General features: G+C 40.2%; 1 protein-coding gene across 1 annotated transcript; it reads left to right on the top strand.

The window, feature by feature from the left end:
- Positions 1 to 958: 958 nt before the first annotated feature.
- On the top strand, positions 959 to 23,832 carry PWP1 (PWP1 homolog, endonuclein). The gene is made up of 15 exons (XM_036093500.2): positions 959 to 1,183; positions 3,899 to 3,957; positions 4,083 to 4,267; positions 5,983 to 6,068; positions 6,166 to 6,262; positions 9,974 to 10,084; positions 10,894 to 11,024; positions 11,643 to 11,704; positions 16,961 to 17,057; positions 17,916 to 17,977; positions 19,183 to 19,294; positions 21,329 to 21,419; positions 21,507 to 21,628; positions 22,636 to 22,741; positions 23,476 to 23,832. Exons 1-15 carry the CDS (start codon positions 1,112 to 1,114, stop codon positions 23,583 to 23,585), a joined length of 1,503 nt encoding a protein of 500 aa, XP_035949393.1. The 5' UTR covers positions 959 to 1,111; the 3' UTR covers positions 23,586 to 23,832.
- The last annotated feature ends 318 nt before the right edge of the window (positions 23,833 to 24,150 follow it).

Below are 24,150 nucleotides of genomic sequence, written 5' to 3' on the forward strand. Positions count from 1 at the left end.
GAAGACAAGTATGTTGCAAAAATGTCCACAAATTGACCCCACAGGTGGACAGCCCAGTCTGGCAATGCAACAGGGGAAGACCATGTATTTCCCATTTATCTTTGCCACCACTCTTTCCCATTGCAGCCACCCTCCTGGTTTTGCTTGCCTGTCTGAGGTAGAAGAGACAGATGGAAGCTCAGGGCAAATGACCTAGGTGGAGTCACACAGCTAAGAAAGAAGTCAAAACCCAGATTCTTCTGGGATGTGAAGACTTGCCATTCTACAGTCCCCCCAGCCACTGACATTTTCTCTCACAGGTGACTCTGACCTTAGCTGAGAGGCATGGCACAGATCACAGCCAGTTTCTAGGGTCACACTGCTGGGTTCATATCCTAGCTACACCACTTCGCAGCCGGGTGACCTTAGGAAAGATAATTAATTCTCCCCCATGTGTAAAATGGGAAGACTTCCCACACAGGGTTAAGAAGTAACCAAGTTAACATAAGCCATTTAAAATGTGCCTGGCACATAACAAGCACTTTGTGTTTGCTTCTGCTACAACCACTACTGTGTACTTAGATATATAATAAGTCCTAAATGTTTTAAGGTGAGGAAGTAACACCCAAGAATGTAGTGAAATGTAACGGCGGAAGTAGCTCCTTGAAATGACAAATCTATTTTGGAGAAAGCTTTAAAAAGAAGAAAACCACAAATCTCTACCATTTGTCAGCGAAAAGTCTATGCAACTGCAGGCAAAATAAAGGTCTCTGACCCCTACAGTTCCAGTTTTATTTATCGCCTCTGTGAAGTCTGCAGAGACTGTCACAGAGGGGACAGTCTTGAAACGCCCATTCACGTGACCCCACTCGGCGCAGCCCACCCCACGTGGACTCCTCGCCCTGCCGCTTCCACTTCCGCTTCCAGCCCTTTACCCACCCCTTTCCCATTCAGCGCCCTGGAATGACGTCATAAGCGGGCGCGGACGCGCAGAAACCAGCGCCTGCGCGTGCGCTCTGTGCAGGCAGCGGCCCACGGCTTGTCACCGAGCCTGGCGACCGCAAGGCGGCGGGGGTCGCAGGGCTGCTGGGGCCGAGTCTATAGCGTGAGGCGTCCTTGAGCTGAGAGGACCATGAACCGCAGTCGGCAGGTGACGTGCGTGGCCTGGGTCCGCTGCGGCGTGGCCAAAGAAACACCAGACAAGGTGAGGCCTGGTCGCTCGGAGGTAGGGGGAGCGGCCTCTTGGCGGCATCCGCGTCCAGGCCCGCCTGGAGAACCTGGACCCGCTACACGCGGCCCTGGCCTGGCTGGTGTGACTGGGCGGGGTGCGGCCGGCTTTGGCCTGATGTGGTGAGGGGCGCTGCGGCTCCGGGGCGGGAGTCGGGGGTCGCGCCCCACACGGTCCCGTCCCGGGAGTCCAGCCCCACCCCCCCGAATTCACGCGCACGTGGGCCTGGCGGGCGGGAAGGGGGCGGGGTGCTGCGCAGAGTGGGAAATCTCCCAAAGCCGTATTGACCCAGTGAAGCTTCGCGCACACCCTGGTGCGTGTTCAGGCATAGCGGGAGAGGGAGCACGTGTGTGACACCACTTGGCACTCGTGTGCTCGGCGTTCGGAGCAGGACGAGACCTGTGGTGTAGAAAAACTCGCATGGAGACTGATGTCGTGAGGCTGGCAGTTGAATTAGGAATTTCTTACAGTAATCCAAGTGAGATGTTGTGACAGTGGGGGATGAGAGGTAAACATGACATGTTAAGAAGGAATATCCTACAGAAGTTCAAGAATGAGCCTATGGTAGAGGTGAAGATTAAGTTGTTCAGCTGATACTTGTTAAGTGCTTTGTGTTTGGGGCATTGTTCAGGGTCCAGGGATAGGCATAAACAAAACAAAAATTCCCTGCCTTTATGGAGTTGACATGTGCATATATGTCAGTGGGAGGAAATGCTATGAATGAAAGAGGTGGGCATTGGATTGAATGTAATTGGGCCAATGATGACAGAGGTGAGAAAAGTGATAGGAATGTAAGTGGCTGGGAGGTGAAGTTCACAGGAACGAGGGATTGGAAGAGCCCCTGAAGGTTTAAAATTCCACCAGGGCATAGACTGTGCTTGTTTTATTCACCAGTTTCTCTGGTGTTTGGCTCCAGTAGGTACTCATTGCATATATATATAGAGAGAGAGAGAATAGGGCCAGGAAATTATCTCATTAGAAATTATTGAAGGAAGTATTAAAAAGGGGCATGTAACCTTTTAAAGGCTATATGAGTTCCAAACATGTCTACACACTGGAACCACTTGGGGAACTTCAAAAAATACTGATGCCTGGGGCACCTCACTAGCTTGGTTGGTGGAGCCTGGGCTCTTGATCTCGACCTCTGAGTTCGAGTGCCACATGCCCTCCCTACCCCCATTGGGCATACAGCTTACTTTAAAAAAAAAAAATACAGTGCCTGTGCCCCCTCCCACATGTTGTGATTTAATGGGTCTGGAGTGTGAGAAGATTCCCCCCACGTGGTTTTAATTGCAGACAAGTTTGGTAACCACTGCTTGAAGAGTTTGTTTATTCTACAGAATCAAAATAGGAAGAGATTAAGTTTATTCTACAAAATCCCAGAAAAACTGAGATCAGTGAGAGTAATTAGAAAAATAAGTATCTTAAAAAAAGAAGTATCTTTTTTTTTTTTTTTAAAGATTTTACCTATTTGACAGAGAGAGACACAGCGAGAGAGGGAACACAAGCAGGGGGAGTGGGAGAGGGAGAAGCAGGCTTCCCGTGGAGCAGGGAGCCCGATGTGGGGCTCGATCCCAGGACCCTGGGATCATGACCTGAGCCAAAGGCAGACGCTCAACGACTGAGCCACCCATGCGCCCCAAAGAAATATCTTTTAATTAAACTTAAAAGCCCTTAATTTCTGGAACAATGGATGTCATCCCTCAAGAGGATTTCCATATTACTAGAGGTAGTTTAGTGCAAACTGAGTGCTTGACTGATTCATCGTCTGTCATCAAGCATCCATTCCTGCCATGGGCTGAGCCCTGAATTATGTGCATAAACACAACGACAAGTTGATTTCTGTCTTCAAGGAGCTTACAGTTTAGCAGTGATGGGATGTTTTAAAAGGTACTGAAGATGGATTACGTGAAGGAATGCCAGTTTTGAAGTGAAGAGAATGAGTCCAATGATCCTTTTGAACAGGATCTCCCAAGTAGAGAGTCTTAAAGGCAGCTAGAAAGATGGAACTGGGAGGGGAGCCTGGGAGGCTCAGTTGGTTGAGCGTCAGACTCTTGATTTCGGCTCAAGTCATGACCTCAGGGTCGTGAGATTGAGTTCTGCTGCCTCAGGCTCCAGGCTCAGCAGGGAGTCTGAAAAAAAAAAAAGGGGGAAGAAAGATGGAACTGGAGTATGGGACTAGAGAAGGATGAGTTTGGGATAGTCAGTTCAGAGGTGATAGTTTTAGTCTTCAGAATGAATGAGCATTGCAAGGAAGTGACAGCATGTGACTCATAGTGAATATTTGGCAGTGAGAACCGGGAAAAGAGTAGGGGACTAAGGCAAGGGTGGTTTGTTTAGGAATACCCATAGGGAAAATGAGAAGTAGCCGAGAAGAAATCAGAATAATTGAAAGAAAACGAGGTGGACTATCATAGAAGCCAATTTATACAAGTTAGTCTTTTTTGAAAAGTCTGGGAAGTAGACTGAGCAGCTTTTTTTTTTTTTTTTTAACAGTTTCAGGTGGGAAATGGATTTAATTATAAAGACCTGTGAAAATTCCATTTACGGTAAATTTAGGGAGTCTGGATTGAAGTTTGATTCTTGATGTCTTTTGAAGTTATATTTTACATTAGTTTGCAAACTTTTTAATTCAGAGATTTATAATGATTTCCTTAACTATATGGTAATGAAATGTTTGCTCTCTTATAGGTAGAACTTAGTAAAGAAGAAGTAAAACGTCTCATTGCTGAAGCCAAGGAAAAATTACAGTAAGTTTAGGATTGTTGATGTCTAAAGTCCAGATGAAATGTAAATTTTAAACAGTGATGACAAGGTGGTCTTATTATCAAATGGTACCATTTGGGTGACTTATCCTTTTTGTTCCTTGGCATAGAGAAGAAGGTGGCAGTGATGAAGAGGACACAGGCGATCCTTCGGAAGATGGCATGCAGAGCGCACGTACCCAGGCACGACCAAGAGAGCCCCTGGAAGATGGTGACCCAGAGGATGACAGGACGCTGGATGATGATGAGCTGGCTGAGTACGACTTAGATAAATACGATGAGGAAGGCGACCCAGGTTAGAGTTCAGTCACTTCTCGTTTTTAATCACAAGCTCAGTGTATTAGATCATGCTTCTACTGTTTCTGAGCTTTTGTTGCCCTTTACGCCAGTTAAATAATCTGGCTCAAGGCTAGGGCAGATAGCATGTTTCCTAAACTAGTTTAGAAAATAAGCTAACCCACTATAAACTAAGATCTAAAAAAGCATAGTATTGTATATTTATTGCAAGTAGTGGGTATGATCTGTAACTCAGGTTGGGGGATGGGCAAAATGGGCAGAGGGGAGTGGGAGATACAGGCTTCCAGTTACGGAATGAGTAAGTCTTGGGAATGAAAGCTACAGCATAGGGAATATAGTCAAAGATGCTATGATAGCGCTGTATGGTCACAAATGGTTGCTACACTTGGGAGCGTGGCATGATGTGTAAGAAATGGTAAATCAGGGGCGCCTGGGTGGCTCAGTCGGTTAAGCATCTGACTTTAGCTCAGGTCATGATCTCGGCGTCCTGGGATCATGCCATGTGTCGGGCTCCCCGCTCAGCAGGGAGTCTGCTTGTCTCTTTCCCTCTGCCTCTCTTGCTCGTGCTCTCTTTCTCTCTCTCAAATAAAATCTTTAAAAAAAAAAAAAAATTGCTTCTTAATAATCCCCACACTGTGTGGATTATTGACTGTCTTTCTCACCCAGTTGAAATTCCCATCTCTGTTGCCTATCAGATGTTTAAGACCAGTTAGTCCTGCCTCCTTAAAGTAGCTTTCCCTAACAGAGTATATTTCTTCTCCTGAGTTTTATGTTAGTTGGGGTCTACTCTAGGTCACCCTTGCAGATACGCCGTAAGAGAATTCCAGTTTGAGATAAGTTTAGTGAAAGAGGCATAATAGCACCTCTTCCAGATTCACAGCAAATTAGCACATCAGCAGTTCTGAGAACTCTTGCAATAAAGAAACCCAGTTAACTTTGTGAAACCCATCATTTTTTTATTTGATTTGACCAGGCAACCCTTTTTCTGTGTTGATTCCAGTGCTTTAGGATAACTTTATTTCTTTTTAATAATGACTTTTTAATAATAACTACACTTTTTGGGGGGGGAGGGGCAGAAGGAGAGGGAGAGAGAATCTTAAGCAGGCTCCATGCCCAGCACGGAGCCCACTATGGAGCTTCATCTCACAACCCTGAGATCACAACTTGAGCTGAAATCAAGAGTCAGACACTTAACTGAGCCATCCGGGTGCCCCATAACTCTACTTTTAATAATGACTACAAGGAGCAAGGTAGAGAATCTGAGCAGAGTGCTAATATTTTCTAAGAGAGAGCTTTACAGTTTAGTTTTATTAGAACATTGTGAATACCAAGACTGTCAGGTATGCATTCCAAGGTCAAATATAGATGGCGTTTTTGTTTTTGTTTTTTTAAGATTTAATTATTTGAGAGAGAGTGCGTGTGTTGGGGGGGAGGGGCAAAGGGAGAGGGAGAGAGTCTTAAGCAGACTCCCTGCTGAGCACGGAGCCTGATACAGACCCTGAGATCATGACCTGAACCGAAACCAAGAGACATTTAACTGCGCCACCCACGCCCCCCTATAAATGGTTTTTAAATTCCTGTTTATTATTCAGTATTTCCTTTCCCGACTATGGATGATCCATTTAGTTATGAAATAGATAGTTGGAGCTAAGATGGGATACCTTAGGAAAATGCTTTTGTCGAAATGACTTTTCAATTTATGAATTCTTACAGATACTGAAACTCTTGGTGAATCTCTCTTGGGTCTTACAGTCTATGGAAGTAACGATCAAGATCCTTATGTTACTCTGAAAGATACGGTAAATATTTATGTGGCTTTTCTAATTATGCTCCTTAAGTGTTTGGAAAACCTTACCAAATATCTGCTTCTAGTTAATGACTTATTCTCTCCACTAGGAGCAATATGAACGTGAAGATTTCTTGATCAAGCCCAGTGACAATCTTATAGTTTGTGGCAGAGCTGAACAAGACCAGTGCAATTTAGAGGTGCACGGTAAGTGGGGGACATCCCTTAGGGAAAGGTTCTCTAAGATGAAAGTAATCACTATAATAGTTACTATGTGAATTTTCAGGCACCAGATCCTGCTGGATCTCATTTAAGGTACATAGTTAATGATACACAGTCTGTAGATACGCTGGTCATTGTGCCTGGGTATGTATGGTCTGGTATGTCGCTCGGACCTGACTTTTATTTATGGAAATAGGTCTCCTGGAAGGTGCTAATGGGGGGTGGGGAGGGAGTGTTAAGTTTTTTATTTGAACATTTTTGCCAGTTTTTCACTCCCCCTCTCTCCCCATTGGAGAAAACCTAGAAGTAAAGCCATATAAAAATACAGGAAACAGTTACAGTCCTATTACCCTGAGGTAACTTGTGCCTTGGTTTTTTACTGTAGTCTCTTTTCTGGGTACTTTTTCTTTATGTGGTGAAGATTATACTCAATAGACAGGTTTTTAGTCTGCTTTTTTCCACAGAGTCATTTAAGATATTTCCCCTTTATTTCTTCACAAAAACTCAATGCAAGGGCTTCCATTCCTCTGGTCTCCTTTCCCAGTTAAAGGAATATTTGCACACAACCAGAGGTGAATGCTTTGAATCTGGAGTAGGCACTGATCTGAATTTTTCTTTTTTATTTGGGTTTTTAAATCGGATATACTTAATGTTGATATTTATTAGGTTAAACGTTAATTGAATGTTTTCTAAAAAAATAGACCTTCAAGATGTCTACAATACTCTGCCTCTAGATTTTCCCTTTTGTTTTTCTTGTCCCTTCTCCTGTGCACATCCTCAGACGTGTTTGTCCTTCCTCAACAATCTACTAGTCATCTGTCTTTAAAATTTGAAGCTTTACAGATATTAGGCTAAGGCCTTTTATTATAGAAACACAGTTGCAGGGGCGCCTGGGTGGCTCAGTCGTTAAGCATCTGCCTTCAGCTCAGGTCATGATCCCAGGGTCCTGGGATCGAGCCCCGCATCGGGCTCCCTGCTCGGCGGGAAGCCTGCTTCTCCCTCTCCCACTCCCCCTGCTTGTATTCCCCCTCTCGCTGTCTCTCTCTGTCAAATAAATAAATACATAAATAATCTTAAAAAAAAAAAAACATGGTTGCATAGCTCAAAAATTAAAATCTTTATGTTTATAATGTTTTTTTTTTTTTCTTACATCTTCTAGGTTACTTTGTCACTTACTCCTTTTTGTAGCGTGGCTTTCTGGAACTCTTCACAATCTTTAAGGCTGCCTTCAGGAAGTCTGTAGATTAGGCCATTTTAATCCCATGGCCCATTGTGGATCTATTTATAAAATGAAAAGGCTTTAAATAGCAGAAACCTCAGTGTGAAGTTATTCTTCTAATGATCTTTGAACTTTTTACATATTTCAAATGAAAACCTTGTGAAATTTTTAAAAAACCAATTCTAATTTCAGAAAATTGAAACTCTGTTCAATTTGCCATCAATTTTTATACATTTTCCTATGAGAGCTTACTGGAGTCATTCCTTTGAATTTAGTGAGTATCAGAGAGGGGTTAAGAAGTTAAAGTAAAAATGGTATTCCTACTTCCTTTAAGCTAGGTCATTAAAGAGATATTTGGATCTGGTGTGGATCTCCAAATTATTTAGCATATCTCTAGGCAAGAATAAATTCAAAATTGCACTCAAAAGCTGATCTGAATGTTGATTTGACATGGATAAAAGATTTATTTTAAAACTTCATCATGATTTTTATCTAAAATGTAAGCTGAGTACATTGACCATAGTTAGGTTCTTGCAGGACCACAAGCTTACTACTTTGAACATTCATTGTGAAGTGATATGATAGAACATGACATGGAATCTGCTGATCCAGGATCTAACCCAGATGTAGAGGTCTGAGGAATTTTTTTTAAGTTTTTATTTAAATTCCAGTTAGTTAACATACAGTGTAATAGTAGTTTTGGCTGTACAGTATAGTGATTCAACACTTCATACATCACCTGGTGCTCATCACAGCGAATGTACTCCTGAACCCCCATCACCTATTTCACCCATCCCCCTGCCCCCCCTCCATTCTGGTAACCATCAGTTCTCTATAGTTAAGAGTCTGTTTCTTGGTTTACCCCCTCTCTCTTTTTTTGTCCTGTTGCTTGTTTTGTTTCTTAAATTCCACATATAAGTGAAATGATACGGTATTTGTCTTTCTCTAACTTATTTCATTTAGCATGATACTCTCTAGCTCCATCCATGTCATTGCAAATGGCAAGATTTCATTCTTTTTGATGGCTGAGTAATATTCCATTGTGTGTGTGTGTGTGTGCGTGCACGCGCACGTGTATGCATGTACCCGTCTTTTTCCATTCATCAGTTGATGGACATTTGGGCTTTTTCCATAATTTGGTTGTTGTAATGGCACTATAAACATCGGGGTCCATGTATTAATATTATACTATTTTTGTATTCTTTGGGTAAATACCTAGTAGTGCGATTGCTGGATCGTAGGGTAGCTCTATTTTTAACTTTCTGAGGAACCCCCATGCTGTTTTCCAGAGTGGCTGCACCAGTTTGCATTCCCACCAGGATTGTAAGAGGGTTCCCCTTTCTCCACATCCTTGCCAACATCTGCTATTTCTTGTGTTGTTGATTTTAGCCATTCTAACACGTGTGAGGTCATCTCTCATTGTAGTTTTGACTTATAGTTCCCTGATCAGTGATGTTGAGCATCGTTCCATGTGTCTGTTGGCCATCTGTATGTCTTCTTTGGAAAAATGTCTATTCATGTCTTCTGCACATTTTTTAATTGGATTATTTGTTTTTTGGTGTTGAGTTTTGTAAGTTCTTTATGTATTTTGGATACTAACCCTTCATTAGTCATTTGCAAATATCTTCTCCCATTCTGTAGGCTGCCTTTTAGTTTTGCTGATTGTTTCCTTCTTTGTGCAGAAGCTTTTAATTTTGATGTAGCTCCAGTAGTTTATTTTTGCTTTTGTTTTCCTTGCCTCAGAAGACCTATCTAGAAAGTGGTCTGAGGAATTTCTTTAAAATCCTTAGCCTCTCTTAACATTGCTTCTTTGTAATAAAAAGCACATGGGTGGGGGGATTTCTGTTTGGGTTCTGTTTTATCAGTGTTTCCTTATATAATTTTTCAAAGACTTCTTAGTCATTGATGTTAACAGTATTTTTGCTCCTTAACATTGTAACTGTGAATGATAAAGAGCCAATTGTTTTAGTTGTCATATTCCAAAAGAGTGTTCTCAAGAGCTTAATTTACATCGTTGGTCTTTAAACATTAAAGAAGTAATTTTTGACAAGCATTTAGATTTCTAAATGTGAGTTATTTCTCTCCAGTGCTGTTTTTTGTTTATTTATTTTTATAGCCAGATAGGCCTTTAAAAGATAATAAAGTACTCCTTATGGAGCCCTTACGAGCATTTGTTTTTGTAGTGGGTGGACCAGAAGATGGGACCGTTCTAACCAGTGCACATGCAGATGGAGTGTTCAGGCAAATGTCAGTTCTCTGTCACTGTTCCTGTTCCCTTGGAGCGCACCAGGTGATAGGAATGTATGAGACCTGCGGAATTTTGGCCGAGTACTAACAACTTTGGAGGCTCCTTTTGATGCCATCAAATGTGTCTCGAGCACATCAGCTCCTATGGGTTTAACAGGAAGAGTCTGTCCTTTTCAGTGGGATGTGATTTCTTATTCTGACTCAATAAAGTCTCTTCCCAATATTTTCAGTTTATAATCAGGAAGAAGATTCCTTTTATGTGCATCATGATATACTGCTGTCTGCATACCCTCTAAGCGTGGAATGGCTGAATTTTGATCCTAGCCCAGATGATTCTACAGGTAATTAGAAAAGCTAAGATGATGCAGTGGTTCCTAGTCCTGTGTGTTATTCCTAGCCACATAAGTTATGTATTCTGTATGAATGTTTTCAGAATTGTTGATTTTTTTAATGAAATTGTTATTTTATGAAGTTACATAGTTCTTAAAACACAGTCACGTAATTGTTTTGAGTCTGTGTGTCTCCAGACTTCAGATAAAGAGGTAGCTGCCCTGCTGTAGGCAGAACAGGCTGACAGCGTTAGGGGTTGCCAAACTGTGTGAAGTCCTCATAAAAGCCCAGTATAAAGTAGCATGACCTTTCTTAGAAAACATCAAGTAAAACCAAAATGGAGAAGTACGTTCCTGTGTTAGTTGTTTTAGCCACAGCTGCACACTACTAGGTGCCCCATCCTACTTCTTAATAAAGGTAAAACCCGGTAATACTCATACTTTACGTCTCGTTTGCCAAGCTTATTCACATTCATGTTCTGATTCAGTCCTCATTTTCACGACACTAGTGAAGGTGGAAGATGGTTTTTGTTCTCAGGACCTAAGTAGGGCCCTGGGGCCAAAAGACTGAGCCCTTGTTATTCAAATTATGGTCCAAGGACCAGCAGCACAGTATTGGCATCACCTGGGAACTGGTCAGAAATGCAGATATAGGGGTGCACTCAAGACCCCTGAAACAGAATATGCATTTAAACAACATTCAGGTGATAACGCATGCCTATGAAAGTTTGAGAGAAAGTGCTCTAAGACATTACTCAATCTACAGTGCAGTATTTTTCATTAGAAATTTTTTAAATCAAATACCTCATTTCCTCCTGTAGGAAATTATATTGCTGTGGGAAATATGACCCCTGTTATTGAAGTGTGGGACCTTGATATTGTGGACTCTTTAGAACCAGTCTTCACACTTGGAAGTAAGCTATCAAAAAAGAAGAAAAAGAAAGGAAAGAAGGTAAACAAGTTAATGATTACTTAAACTCTAATGACAGAGAAGTTTACTGGTGGGGTGGAGGAAGGAGAACATATACTTTTTCAGTTAGACACTTCGGTGGAACAGGACAGATAGTTATGAAGTTATTGCAGTTTCTAGTTTCAAAAGGCTCATCCAAGGAAAAATTGATCTCTGATTGCACAAAACTTCCATTGGCACATTTTTCGTCCTTACACAAACCATTTACTCTCAGGTTATGATCCTTTTTGATAATAGTAACTATTCACACTAATATGCTTCTTTGAATTTTTGAAAAAATTCTGTTTAACAGTCTTTAGTATGTTGAATTCTAAATATCCATGTATTAATTCCTGTAGCTTTTAAGACTTAACTTTGGGGTGGGGGTTGATATTTATAGAACCGTCCCACCTAGGTAAAGAACTACTATAGTTTCTCTTCTGTAAAGAGTATTTATCATAGATCCCTAAAGTAACAGGAAGACAAGGTATTTCTTTCTGTAGGTCTTCAAGCAAGTTTGCTTAAGATCAAACAGTAATCTTAAGATTTAAAGAATCTTTCAAATGAACATCAATTACAGGGGTCACTTTAATACAAACAGTAATGAAACAATTATTACAGAGTTCCTCAGCAGAGGGGCATACCGATGCTGTCCTGGACCTTTCTTGGAATAAGCTGATCAGGTAAAGAGAAATAACATTTGGAGGGTTGTTAGAGACTATACCCACTGTCATCTCACCTCATGCCTGCACCTGTCTCTGCATTGTGTGTCGGGGGTCTCTGTGTCTGTGCCTTCTTCCCCTGTCCTGCAGTATATGCCGCTTGAAGGCAGGAGCTTTGCTGTCTGTATCCTTGCAGCCCCCACGTCACCTGCCAGCTCTGAGCTCTGTAGGGGCTCGGGCTCGTTACGCATCTGGTGACCGGTGCCCCCCTGACACCACTGGGGAAGCACTGCTCCAGAGCCGGTGGTGCCGAATTGTCGTTCTTTTCATGGAAGACATTTCTCTCACTCATTTAGTTTGCACAAAATTTCATCCAAATTTTTTAAATTGATTTAATTGTGGTAAAATATACATAATATTGACCACTTCAATATTTTTAAGTGTATAGTTCAGGGGACATTGTTGTGCAACCATCACCACCATCTAACTGCAGAACTTTTGTCATCTTCCAGAAGTGAAACTCTGTATCCATTAAACAATAACTTGCCATTCTTAGCACCCCCAGGCCCAGTAACCTGCTTTGTGTCTCTGTGAATTGACCCTTCCAGTTAGTTCATATAGGTCGGATTATATAGTATCTGCCCTTTTGTGACTGGCTTATTTCACTTAGCACAAGGTCATCCGTGTTGTAGCATGTGACAGGATTGTTCGGAAAGCCCACATTTTGTTTATCCATCTGTTGATGAACATTTGTGTTTCCACCTCCTGGCTATTGTGAGCGATGCTGCTGTTATGCACATTGATGTACAAATACCGGTCTTAAGTCCCGGCTTTCAGTTCTTTTGAGTATATCCTCAAAAGTGAAATTGCTGGCTCATATAGCAGTTCTGTGTTTACCATTTTGAGGAGCACGTTTCAGGTGCCAATTGGCCCATTTGTATATATCTTGGGAGAAATGTCTAAGTCCTTTGCCCATTTTTGAATTGAGTTTTTTGGTTTTTCACTGAGTTGTAGTTCTTTATATATTCCGGATATAATCTCTCATCAGATAGGCGATTTGCAAATATTTTTTCCCATCTGGTGGATCACCTTTAACTCTCTTGATAGTGTCCTTGGATGCACATAAGTTTTTAATTTTGATGTCAATTAATTTTTACTTTTGTTGCCTGTGCATTTAATGTTATATCCAAGAAATCATTGCCAAATCCTTGTCATGAGGTTCTTCCCTTAAGAGTTTTTACAGTCTTAGCTCTTACGTTTAGGTGTTTGATCCATTCTGAGTTAACTTTTGTAAACAGTATAAGGTAAGAGTTCCACTTCATTCTTTTGCATGTGTCATCCACATATTCTTTATGCTGATCCTTAAACAATAATTACCCCAGAAGGCCATTTTCCTAATAGCGTAGTTGGTTTAAGGGGCTTCGAAGGCAAGGAAGGTAAGCATTAGGTTGAGCTTACTTGAGCTGTAAGAATAAACTGGATTGCCCAAGGCACATTTTCTTAACATCTCTGTTACACAGGATACTTTGTAATTGTGAGCACTCTAAGGAGGATCCCAGCCAGCCGGCTTACCTAGGGATATCCTGTCTTGTTTGTGTTCAAACCTCTTCAGCGTTAGAACCATTTGGTGAGGGGCACCTGGCTGGCTCATTCGTAGAGTATGCGACTCTTGATCTCAAGGTTGTGAGTTCAAGCCCCACATTGGGTGTAGAGATTACTTAAAAAATATTTTTAAAAAAACAAAAAATAAAGTGCAAGTTCCTGGGCTCTAATCCCTTCGAGATTGAGTCACATCTGGAGCAAGGGCCCAAGAATCTGTTGTGTTGTTTTGTTTTTTAAAGCTTCTCCTGGTTTTGTCTGAATTGGGCCCGTTCCTAACTAATGGGCAGACGAATAAGAGATCGAATATGAGTGTGCCCTACTTTTAGGAGCCCAGTCGTTTACAAATCTGAACTGTGAGAGTAATGACATATGCTAAATTCTTATCACATAGCAGCTGTTAGTTTGAGTAACTTGAGTTTGTTCTGATGGAACAACCCCTCATCAATTCCAGCAGATTCAGCAGTGCCTTTCCCCAGCCACAGTCCCTAGCTCTGTGGAGGCACTAGTACCCCTGTCCCGCCCCGTCTGCACTCACATCTTCTTGACTGCAGGGCCACATGTGTCTTCGTTCCTTAACTCTTCTACTTACTCCATCTTACTACAGACCTTGGTTCTCTTTTCCCCTTTCTTTACTGAAAAGGTACAGAATGCTTTTAAATACTTTGCATACATACCCTGGTACAGAGAGTTTGGTGAAGAATCACATGTTGACGTTGTTACTAGTTGGGGACCTTGAGACCTTGGTTTCTAGTAAAATGCTCCCAGTAACAAAATGCATGTTCTCTGCTCATTCATACTCCTATTGTAGTGCTCTTCTTGGGAGTATAGCATTCAGGAGTTGGGGGGAGGGGGTAATTTAATTTTAAGCCTCATACAGTAAGAATTTTAATATGAAAGGAATCTCAGATGTTCGGGGAAGGACTAGGGTGAAAAATGTACCATGAAATTTTAACTTTTTGCTGTTGGCAGGCATTGAATATAAATAAAATATTGGGAATTTAAGTAACATTTAAATCTGTGACATGCCAAGGACTTAAAACATTAATGACTTGTATATGGGACTTAATCATAGAAGTTTGAAATTCATTGATTAGAAAAAAAGAATATCCATGATCCCCTTAAGAGACCCTACCTGTGTCACTGAAATGTAAGTTATAAAACTGAAAGCAGTTTGTATAATGGAATTATTTCTTGAGGAAATAATATCCAAAGATGAACCCATCGACATTTTAATAGCATATTGGTTTTCTGGACAAATACTACTCCCAGTAATGACTTAATTCTGTATCGAGCCATTTCAAACCAGATATTGAAGAATGAGCTTTCAATTTCAGGAGTATCTGTATTTTTACAAGGAGAAAAGGCAGGCAAATAACATTTATCAGGGGCCTACAATATTCTGGTCACTCAGCCATGAACTTGAATAGTAACCCTTTGAAGTTGGTTGTAGCATTCTCATTGGCAGGCAAGGAAGTGAGACTGACTTTTAAGACTTACAACTAATAAATGGTAGCACCAGGAATCCATTTCAGGTTTTCTGGGCTCTAAGGCCTGTGTTCTCTTGTAGAATGACATTATTAGCACTTGATACCTAAGAGGTAGGCATATTGTTTTTCCCTATTAATAGCATTTAATGCCCTTTTTTATTTAAAAAAAGTTGGTATATAAAATCACATCATAAAATTCAGTCTTTAAAGTGACTTGGGGTGTATTCCCAAAATTGTACAACTATCTCCACTGTCTAATTCTGTAACATTTTCATCAAACCAAAAAGCAATCCATACTATAAGCAGTCACTTCTTACTCTCCTGTCCTTCCAGTGCCTGACAACCACTAATCTTTTTTCTGTCTCTATGGATTTGACTATGTGGACATTTCTAGAAATGGAATCATAAAATATGTGGCCTTCTGTGTCTGGATTCTGTCACTTTTGTATGTTTCCAAAGTCCATCCTATTGTAGTATTTATTAGTACATCATTCCTTTTTATTGCTTGAATGGATATACTATATTTTGTGTATGTATTCACCAGTTAATAGATGTTTGGTTTGTGGGTTTTTTTTGCCTATTATGAATAATGCTGCTGTAAACATTCATGAGCAGATTTTTACACAGACCTGTGTTTTCATTTTCTAGGATATATACCTAAGAGTGTAATTGCTAGGCCATACGGTAGTAGTCTGTACCATTTCCATTCCCACAAGCAAGGTAGCTAATTTTTCTGTTTTGCTAGCACTTATTATTGTTTGTGTTTTTCATTATAGCTGTTCTATGAGTGTGAAGTGGTATCCCACATTTTCATTTTCATTTCCCTAATGAACAACTTTTCACATGCTCATTGGCTATTTATAGATCTTCTTTAGAGAAATGTCCATTCCTATTTCTTTGCCCATCTTCTGATTGGGTTGTCTTTTTATTGTTTAGTTGAGAGTTCTTTATATATTCTAGAATCAAGTCCTTTATCAGACATATGACTTACAGATAATTTTCTCCCATTCTGTGGATTGTCTTTTCACTTTCTTGATGATCTCATTTGCAATACAGAAGTTTTTCATGTTGATGATGTCTGGTTCATTTATGTCTTTTGTTTCTTAGGCTTTTCGTGTCACACCTTAGACTCCGTTGCCTAACCCAGGGTCACAAAGATTTGTACCTGTTTTCTTCTGAGAGTTTAATAGTTTTAGCTCTTACATTAGTAGGTCCATCCATGATCTATTTTGAGGTAGTATGAGTTAGAGGTCTAACTTCATTCTTTTGCATGAGGATATCCAGTTGTCCCTGAACCATTTGTTGAAAATACTGTTCTTGAACCGTGAATAATCTTAACATTGTTGTCAGAAACAAGTGACAAAGGATTTATTCTTCATTCTGTTCTGTTAACCGGTATGTCTGTCCTTAAGCCAGTATTACATTGTTAGGATTATTGCGGCTTTTCAGTCCATTTTGAAATCCAAACTGTGAACTTTTCAACTTTTCTCTCTTTTCCAAGATTATTTTGGCCGATTTGAGTCCCTTTCATTTCCATACGAATTTTCTTAAAAGATTTATTTATTTATTTTAGAGTGCGCATGAGTAGGTGGGGCAGAGGGAGAAGGAAAATGAATCCCAGATTCACACCAAGCACAGAGTCTGATGAGGGGCTTGATCCCATGACCCGTGAGATCACAGCCTGAGCCAGAACCAAAAGTCGGATACCCAACCAACTGAGCAACCCAGGAACCCCCCATATGAATTTTAAAACCAGCTTGTCCATTCTCTGCAAAAAAAAAAAAAAAAAAAGTCTGCAGGGGTTTTGAAAGGGATTGGTTGAATCTGTAGATCAGTCTGTAGATCGCAGTATTTCTGTCTTAACATTAAATCGGGGCACCTGGATGGCTCACTTGGTGGATCTCAGGGTCATGAGTTTGAGCCCCACATTGGGTGTAGAGATTACTTAAATAATTAAATAAATCTTTAAAAAAAAAAAAATCTTCCAATCCATGAACATGAGATATCTTTCCATTCATTCAGATAATCTTTCTTTCTTTTGTAGTTTTCAATATATAAACCTTGAATGCTTTTGTTAAATTTATTTTTAAGTATTTTATTCCTTTTGATGTTATAGAAAATGGAATTCTTACATTTAGTGCTCTTGACTTTAAAAACAATTACCTAATTTGTCTCCTCCCTTTCTCAGAAACGTGCTGGCAAGTGCATCAGCTGACAACACTGTAATTCTGTGGGATATGTCCTTAGGGAAACCAGCAGCTAGCCTTGCTGTCCACACAGACAAGGTATGGTGATTGAGTGGTGGATAAAAGGGATTCTAAAAAATATGGGACAAATGTTGGCTACAATAATCCCAAACATTTATATATGGCTTTTTATGAATTACAAAGTGTTTTGACATGCTGTCTTACTGGATCCTCACAGAGCCCTATATGATAGTTAGAATTACCCATTTTAGAGATGCAAATGTGGAGACAGATGAAGTGACTGGAAACATTAGTATTTTGTTGCATGTTTACAGAGACCCATAAAGAGACAGGGGTGTCGGTCACCAGATGAGGTTAAAGAATTTAACAGATCTGTTATTGCAGAACTCAGGGATCAGATGTGCTGGTGTACATTGGGACTTCAGAGTATGTAGAGTTGCCCAGTAAGTTTGACTGCTCCCTTTTTTGTTCTCAGTATAGTTAACATTTGAGGGACATAGATATTCTGCCAAACATGACTTGAGAAATGCTGCATTGTCTTTAAAGTGTTCACTTTTATTGGAAGATTTTTTTTGTTTTTTTTTTTAAGATTTTATTTATTTATTCATGAGAGACAGAGTTTGAGAGAGAGAGAGGCAGATGGAGAAGCAGTCTCCCCATGGAGCAGGGAGCCCGATGCGGGGCTCAATTCCAGGACCCTTGGATCATGACCTGAGCTGAAGGCAGACGCTTAACCAACTGAGTCACCCAGGCGCCCCATTTGAAAATGTTTTGTCCTTTTGATTATGTAATACATTTGTTTCTTTAAATAGTACTAAATTTCAAAGGGAAAAATGTATAAAAACACTGCCAAATTGATTCTCTTGATTAAGTACTAAGCAGTTTTACCAAAACCAAACAAACATAGATCTGTTCATTTATGTTTTCTCCTATTAGGTCCAGACTCTGCAGTTTCATCCATTTGAAGCACAGACTCTGATTTCTGGATCCTATGATAAGTAAGAAAACACTGCAGGAATCACTGCTGCTGTTTTTGTCTCCTAATTCAGAAAGTATCACTTGATGCTCAGATAGAATATAATACTGAGTGCTTAAACTTCTGGTAATACTTACTTGTCCCTTTCAGCTTTGTCCTTTCAGTCTGCAAGGGAATGTGGTTCTGTCATAATAATGTCGTTCCTAACTAGCAACTACTTTGCTTTTTAGAGGCCATAGGAGTAAGCCATTGCTATGGAACAGGCTGTCCCAAAATTCAGTGACTTAAAACAATAAACATTTCTTATGCCACTTCAAGATTAAGCTAATCTAGGCTAGATTCAACTGGTAGGTCTGATCTTGGCTTGTTTTGGTGGGGCTTTGGAGATTTGGCTCTCCTTGTTTGACATCCTCATGGGACCAGTGGACTAGCCCACACATGTTCTCATGGAGAGGTCAGAAGCTTAAGTAGAGATACCAAAGCCTCTTGAGACCTAGGCTCAGAACTAGTACACGTCTGTCTTACGTTCTGGGCCGAAACAGATAACATGGAGTGGGAAACAGACTGCCTTTATGAAAGAATTCCTACATTCCTGACAGGGGGTGTGGATACAGGGAGAGGTGAGGAATTAGACCCATTACAGTCCATCACGGGGGGTTTCCAGTCATGCATGTGCATCTTTATACAGATTGGGTCTGAAGGTGGGAGAGAGAGGAAGTGGAAGCAGAAACCAACTTGCAGTCTTTATTTTCATTCCTTACTCTTTTGAAGAGTGATAGGTTTATATTTTTTAGTTGGGATTCATTCAGAATTATAAACATCTATCTATTGGCTCCCCCAACACAGTAACCTGCCTGTGGAGAGTAAATGTGGCTAAGACATGAATTATCTGGCTCTGAGCACTGCTGGGAACAGGAAGATTCAAAGTTGTCCTGGTCTTTTGGAAATAGAGAGGGTTCATCTTGTAAGTTGAGGACTCAGCCTGGAGACGGTCAAGGCTGCTGTGATACCCAGAGCCACCAGGGCCTTCAAGTGACAGAACCAGAGTCCACCAGTTAATGAAAGTCAACTCCTCTTTTCTACTTTATTTTAGAACCTTAAAACAGGCTTTAAATAATTGGATCTTGAATTCACAGTGTTGTTTTGTTACCATTTCATTATAAATAAACGTAAAACATATAGAAGAATTGAACTCTTAAAACCCTAACTTGGCCTGTCTGTGTCCAGGTCAGTGGCTTTGTATGACTGCCGAAGTCCAGATGAAAGCCATCGAATGTGGCGATTCAGCGGGCAGATAGAGAGAGTGACTTGGAATCACTTTTCACCTTGTCATTTTTTGGTAAGACTACATACTACTGTTTTGCTTATCTAGGTTACTAATGACTTGCTCTAACTCCATTGTAGAGAGAATCTCTGAAAAGCTTTTTCTGATGGTGGTTTGTTTGTTTTGGGGGAGGGTTGGGGGGTTTTTTTGTTTTATTTTTATTTTTTATTTTTTTTAATGCTGCATTAGCATGCAGGCCTGAGTCACTGATTTATTTTTATTTTTTATTTTTTTAAGATTTTGATAGAAACAGCGAGAGAGGGAACACAAGCAGGGGGAGTGAGAGAGAGAGAAGCAGACTTCCCGATGAGCAGGGACCCCCCCATGTGGGGCTCGATCCCAGGACCCTGAGATCATGACCTGAGCCGAAGGCAGACGCTTTAACGACTGAGCCACCCAGGCGCCCCTGTTTTATTTTGGTTTTTTTTGGTTTTGGTTTTTGGGTTTTTTTGTTATTGTTTTTTGTTGTTTTTTTTTCTTTGAGTAGGCTCCACACCCAATATGGGCCTTGAACTCCTAACCCTGAGATTGAGAGTCACATGCTCTACCAACTGAGCCAGCCAAGTGCCCCGCTTTTTCTGTATTAACACCATGAAATAGATTTTAGAGTAAAAAATTTTTTTAACAATGGATCAGCTACAGGTGGTTAACATGTAAATGATTTTGCTAATTTCCAGCCATTTCAAAGGGCACATTTTAGTTACTGATTTTGATTGTATTAATGTGTTTCTTTGAAATACTAAGCATAGCTAATCTATGTTTTTTAATGGTTAAGTTCATCCAAGAAGATACTCTTTTATTTAAATTAAATGGAGCTCCAGTGATGAGAATGCTAGCCTATTTAACTAATATAGCAGCCTCCCAGATAGGAAAAAGTATTCTTTGTTTAAATATCCTTAATATGTGTATGATAACAGTTTTCTGTGTAGCATCCAAAGATTCCACAGACTTTTCAATCCATGGAGAAATAAAATCCCAGCTTTCATCAAGAAGATTAAAGAAATTATGATACATGCATTAATTTCCTAATTTTCCTAAAGTAAAATATGTAGTACTTTATGAATGAGGGAAAAACAGCTTTCTTAAAATACGTGGACAGTTTTAATAAGGTTCCTGAAACAATGATTCTGAGCACATTTAATCTCATCTCTGTGCTCAGAGGTGCAGTGCCGGTCCCAGCTGCATGGCCTGAAGCCAGATTCCATTTCGTGGTGATCAGGAGTGAAGTCCCAGTTGTATTTGAATGTTGTGTTGTACTTTGGCTCTCAACACTCAAGCACACATATTTCCTGAATTTATTTGCTAACTAGTTTTCATTAGTACTAAAGTCACAAATATTTAAGAAAATGGGAAGTGATTACAGTAAAATGGTTTGCCTCCTTTGCTCCAGGCTCCTAGGATGAGACCTCTATCCTCTTCTGTTTTTGTCCCCTTCGCAGCCCAGCCGTCAAAACTGTATCACTTGTCCCTTTTTCCCCTCCCTGTTTCCTGTCGTGGCTGTCGCCCTCAGCCAGCACACAGGCCCAAGTCTCTCTCCCATCCTTGACTAGTTCTGTCTCTTGGTTCCTTCTTTCCTCCCCTTTCTTGGAAGTGTAACAACCCACCATAATCTGCCTTCCTTATCTGATTAAACCTTTCCGCCAAAATGTGGACACCGTTCATCGCTTTCTTCAGAAGCGCTGTTTCCTTGGCTTCCCTGATGTCCTTTGTTATACCCTCTGATTCTTCTGTGAGCTCCTCCTCAGCCTGCACCTTAAGTGCTGTGCTTCCCAGGCTTCTGTTCCCTTGGATCTGACCTCTGCTTGCACATCTCACCCTGGCCTGCACCACCACCAGAGCTTCATCCTCATACCCAGTGCGCGGTACGCACACCAGCTGCGTCGGTCCCTGCAGGAACAAAGTCCGCTTATACCCAAGTCAATTTTTCGTGTTATTTTTTAATAAGCTCCTCAGGTAAATAGCTGGTTTTCACTATAATTTATACTTTTTACCCAGTGCTAAATTTCATTGCCATGTAGCATGACCTTGCCCATCTTTTACTCTTTCCAGGCTAGTACAGATGACGGCTTTGTATATAATTTGGATGCACGTTCAGATAAGCCAATTTTTACACTTAATGCACACAACGATGAAATCTCTGGTGAGCACAAATAGTGTTTCATTTCTGTTAACTTATGATGGAGTAAATCTGCATGTCAGAGTCTGAACTAATCTTCTCTTCCTTTAGGTCTTGATCTAAGTAGTCAGATCAAGGGCTGTCTTGTGACAGCATCAGCAGACAAATATGTGAAGATCTGGGACATACTGGGAGACAGGCCAAGTCTGGTTCACTCTAGGGACATGAAAATGGTAAGAATTTCTCTGGGCATCTTTCTTTTCTGCTTTTTTGTGTTTCTGACCTGTATTGTCATCTTTCCCTAGGAATTTTTGAGCTTAGTCAAATTTGGTGAGAGGTTTGTGACTTAGTCATTGATTTCCTCTAAAACTGTCCTATCTGGTTCCTCTCCCACCTGACATGATTAACAGTTGTTTAGTAAGAAGGGTGGAAAGAGGATTTTCTAGGACTTAAGCAGAATGGCCATGGCTTTCTTTTTTAACCCTGAATTGAGGACCATCCCAGGAAAGCTTGGACCTTTAGGGCACTGTGGCTGTTAGGGTCAGTTTATCTATCACTACTTCTGCATAACTAGTTTTGACTACATTGAAATGGATTACTATATAGTAGCAAAAAAAAATTAATTAGAAATAACCACAATTCATTTAGCAAATATTTATTGAGCACCTACTATATGCCAGGCACTGAGTTAGTATAATTGTATATGTAGAACACTGCACATCTGTTTGTGTGTACAAATATTTATGGGGAAAGTAAGTTACAGACTCAATTATAGTACTATATATCCAGCTTATATTAAAATGCTTAAATGTTTATATTTAAATTTAGAATATCTTATCCCAAAACATGAAAAAGTATAAAAATCTTACAATCACTGTCTATATCTTCTATAATGCATATGTATTAGTAATAAAAAAATTACAAGTTTAAAAAATCATTTAATGGTGACCTGTAGTAGCATCATTGCTTAAAAAGGAAAATAAAAGTTTCTAGGAATACTGAGCGGATTAGAGACCTGAGTAGTCAGAGTGCACACATCCTCACGGAATGGCCATCGTGCTGAACTTGTGTGGCTTCGTCTATGGTAATGGTCCTGCCACCTTGATTCTGAACTACTTTGCAAGAGGCTTAAAAGAGGTACTGGTGAGTTGGTTCAAATTTGTGTAGGTAGGAGCAGGGGTTTAGATTGGGGCTTTCTGGAAGGACTGAAAAAACTGACCATCTGTTTTCTTCTTCCTAGGGAGTTCTGTTCTGTTCTTCCTGTTGTCCTGATTTGCCATTTATTTATGCCTTTGGAGGTCAGAAAGAAGGGCTTCGGGTCTGGGATATAAGCACAGTCTCATCAGGTAAGAATCTTAATTCCCTTTTTCTAAATGAGAAAAATGTGTGGCTTGAATACACTAGGTAGATCCAGTGTTCATCCTGTAATGTAGTCTGCTTAGGGAAATAGACAAGATCACATGTAATTTGGAGATGTTCACGTTCACAAATTTGTCTTCACAATTTAAATGTAGACCGTTTTAAAAATATTTATGACAAAATTTGAATTTCTGGGAAAGCTGGAAGGAAATATAACGTGGTCTCTAAGAACAGTCCTCCCCTTCCCAGTGTGAATAACCTGCCTTTTCTCAACTACTTCCTTCAAAATAGAGCTTTCCTTAAGGGACCACTCCCCTCCCTTCAGGGGAACCTGGCTGCTTATTTATTACCTTGAGGTAGTCTGGTTTGTCCTATAAACACAGAAGACGTAGCTCCACTGATTCCTGAATCTTCCATGTAGAACAAAGGTTCTAAATCCAAAACAAGTTTTCTGCTGGTTATGATATAGAAAGATGAAAGAAAAAAGTCACTTGATAAGGTAGATTAAATAAAACCAGGACAAGGCAAAGAAAGTTAAATGGTAGACTAATTTAAAACACGATTAACCTCATTCAGAATGTTAATTTGGACTTATTTCATTTCCCATTTATAAAATGTTATATTTTCCTAGAATTTCCACACTGTTCATTTCTACATCTCTATATTTTATATTATAGGTTCCTGATTTTCTAATCTGGTAATTTCTTAACTATTTTTGTAGTAAATGAAGCATTCGGAAGACGAGAGAGGCTTGTTCTTGGCAATACGAGAAGTTCATCTATTAGTGGCCCTTTTGGGAGCAGAAGCTCAGACACACCAATGGAGTCTTAATGCAGAGCATAAAATTTCCTGTTTTTTAACTCAGTTTTAAAAAGCTGACCTAGAAACATCCATATGTAGCTACAGCCATGTAGTGACTGAAACAAACTTCATTTCCTGCTGCCAGACATTCCTCTTCAGCTATGGCGGCAGCACAAGCAGGGCTGGTCTTTGCGTTTGCCTTTTCAATGTGTGGTGTTTAGGCCTCCTACTGCATTATTTCTTGAAGAGGATAATAAAGAGGTTTTTAAAAAAATAATTCCTTAAATATGCCATGTGTCATAGGTAACCTATAGGTTTGTAAAATAGGTAGTAATTTGTGGAATTTTAGAAGAAGAAAATCCTCTGATCTGCCTAGAAAGGCTGTGATTTGGCCAAGATTGCACAGTAGCCATAAACAGGGGCAGGTGCCCCAGGAATGGATTTGCTCTTTCCTGACTTGACTGTTTTCCAGTTAATGTTCATGACTTTAGAAATGTTCTCAGTGCTACTCGTAAAGTTCAGTAACTAAATTAAAAGTGGGATGCCTCTTTTCCCCCAGCATGGTATTCATCGTGATCAAAGAAAAAAAAAAGAG

Source organism: Halichoerus grypus, chromosome 6 (genome assembly GCF_964656455.1).
Source record: "Halichoerus grypus chromosome 6, mHalGry1.hap1.1, whole genome shotgun sequence".
Lineage (NCBI taxonomy): Eukaryota > Metazoa > Chordata > Mammalia > Carnivora > Phocidae > Halichoerus > Halichoerus grypus.

What these genes read in the sequence shown, in the direction of transcription:
- PWP1 (XM_036093500.2), top strand. Translation starts at nt 1,112, where the DNA reads ATGAACCGCAGTCGGCAGGTGACGTGCGTGGCCTGGGTCCGCTGCGGC. An exon ending in TAGCCCAGATGATTCTACAG is followed by an intron (nt 10,085 to 10,893) that starts GTAATTAGAAAA and finishes TTCCTCCTGTAG; the next exon opens with GAAATTATATTGCTGTGGGA. An exon ending in TATAAGCACAGTCTCATCAG is followed by an intron (nt 22,742 to 23,475) that starts GTAAGAATCTTA and finishes CTATTTTTGTAG; the next exon opens with TAAATGAAGCATTCGGAAGA.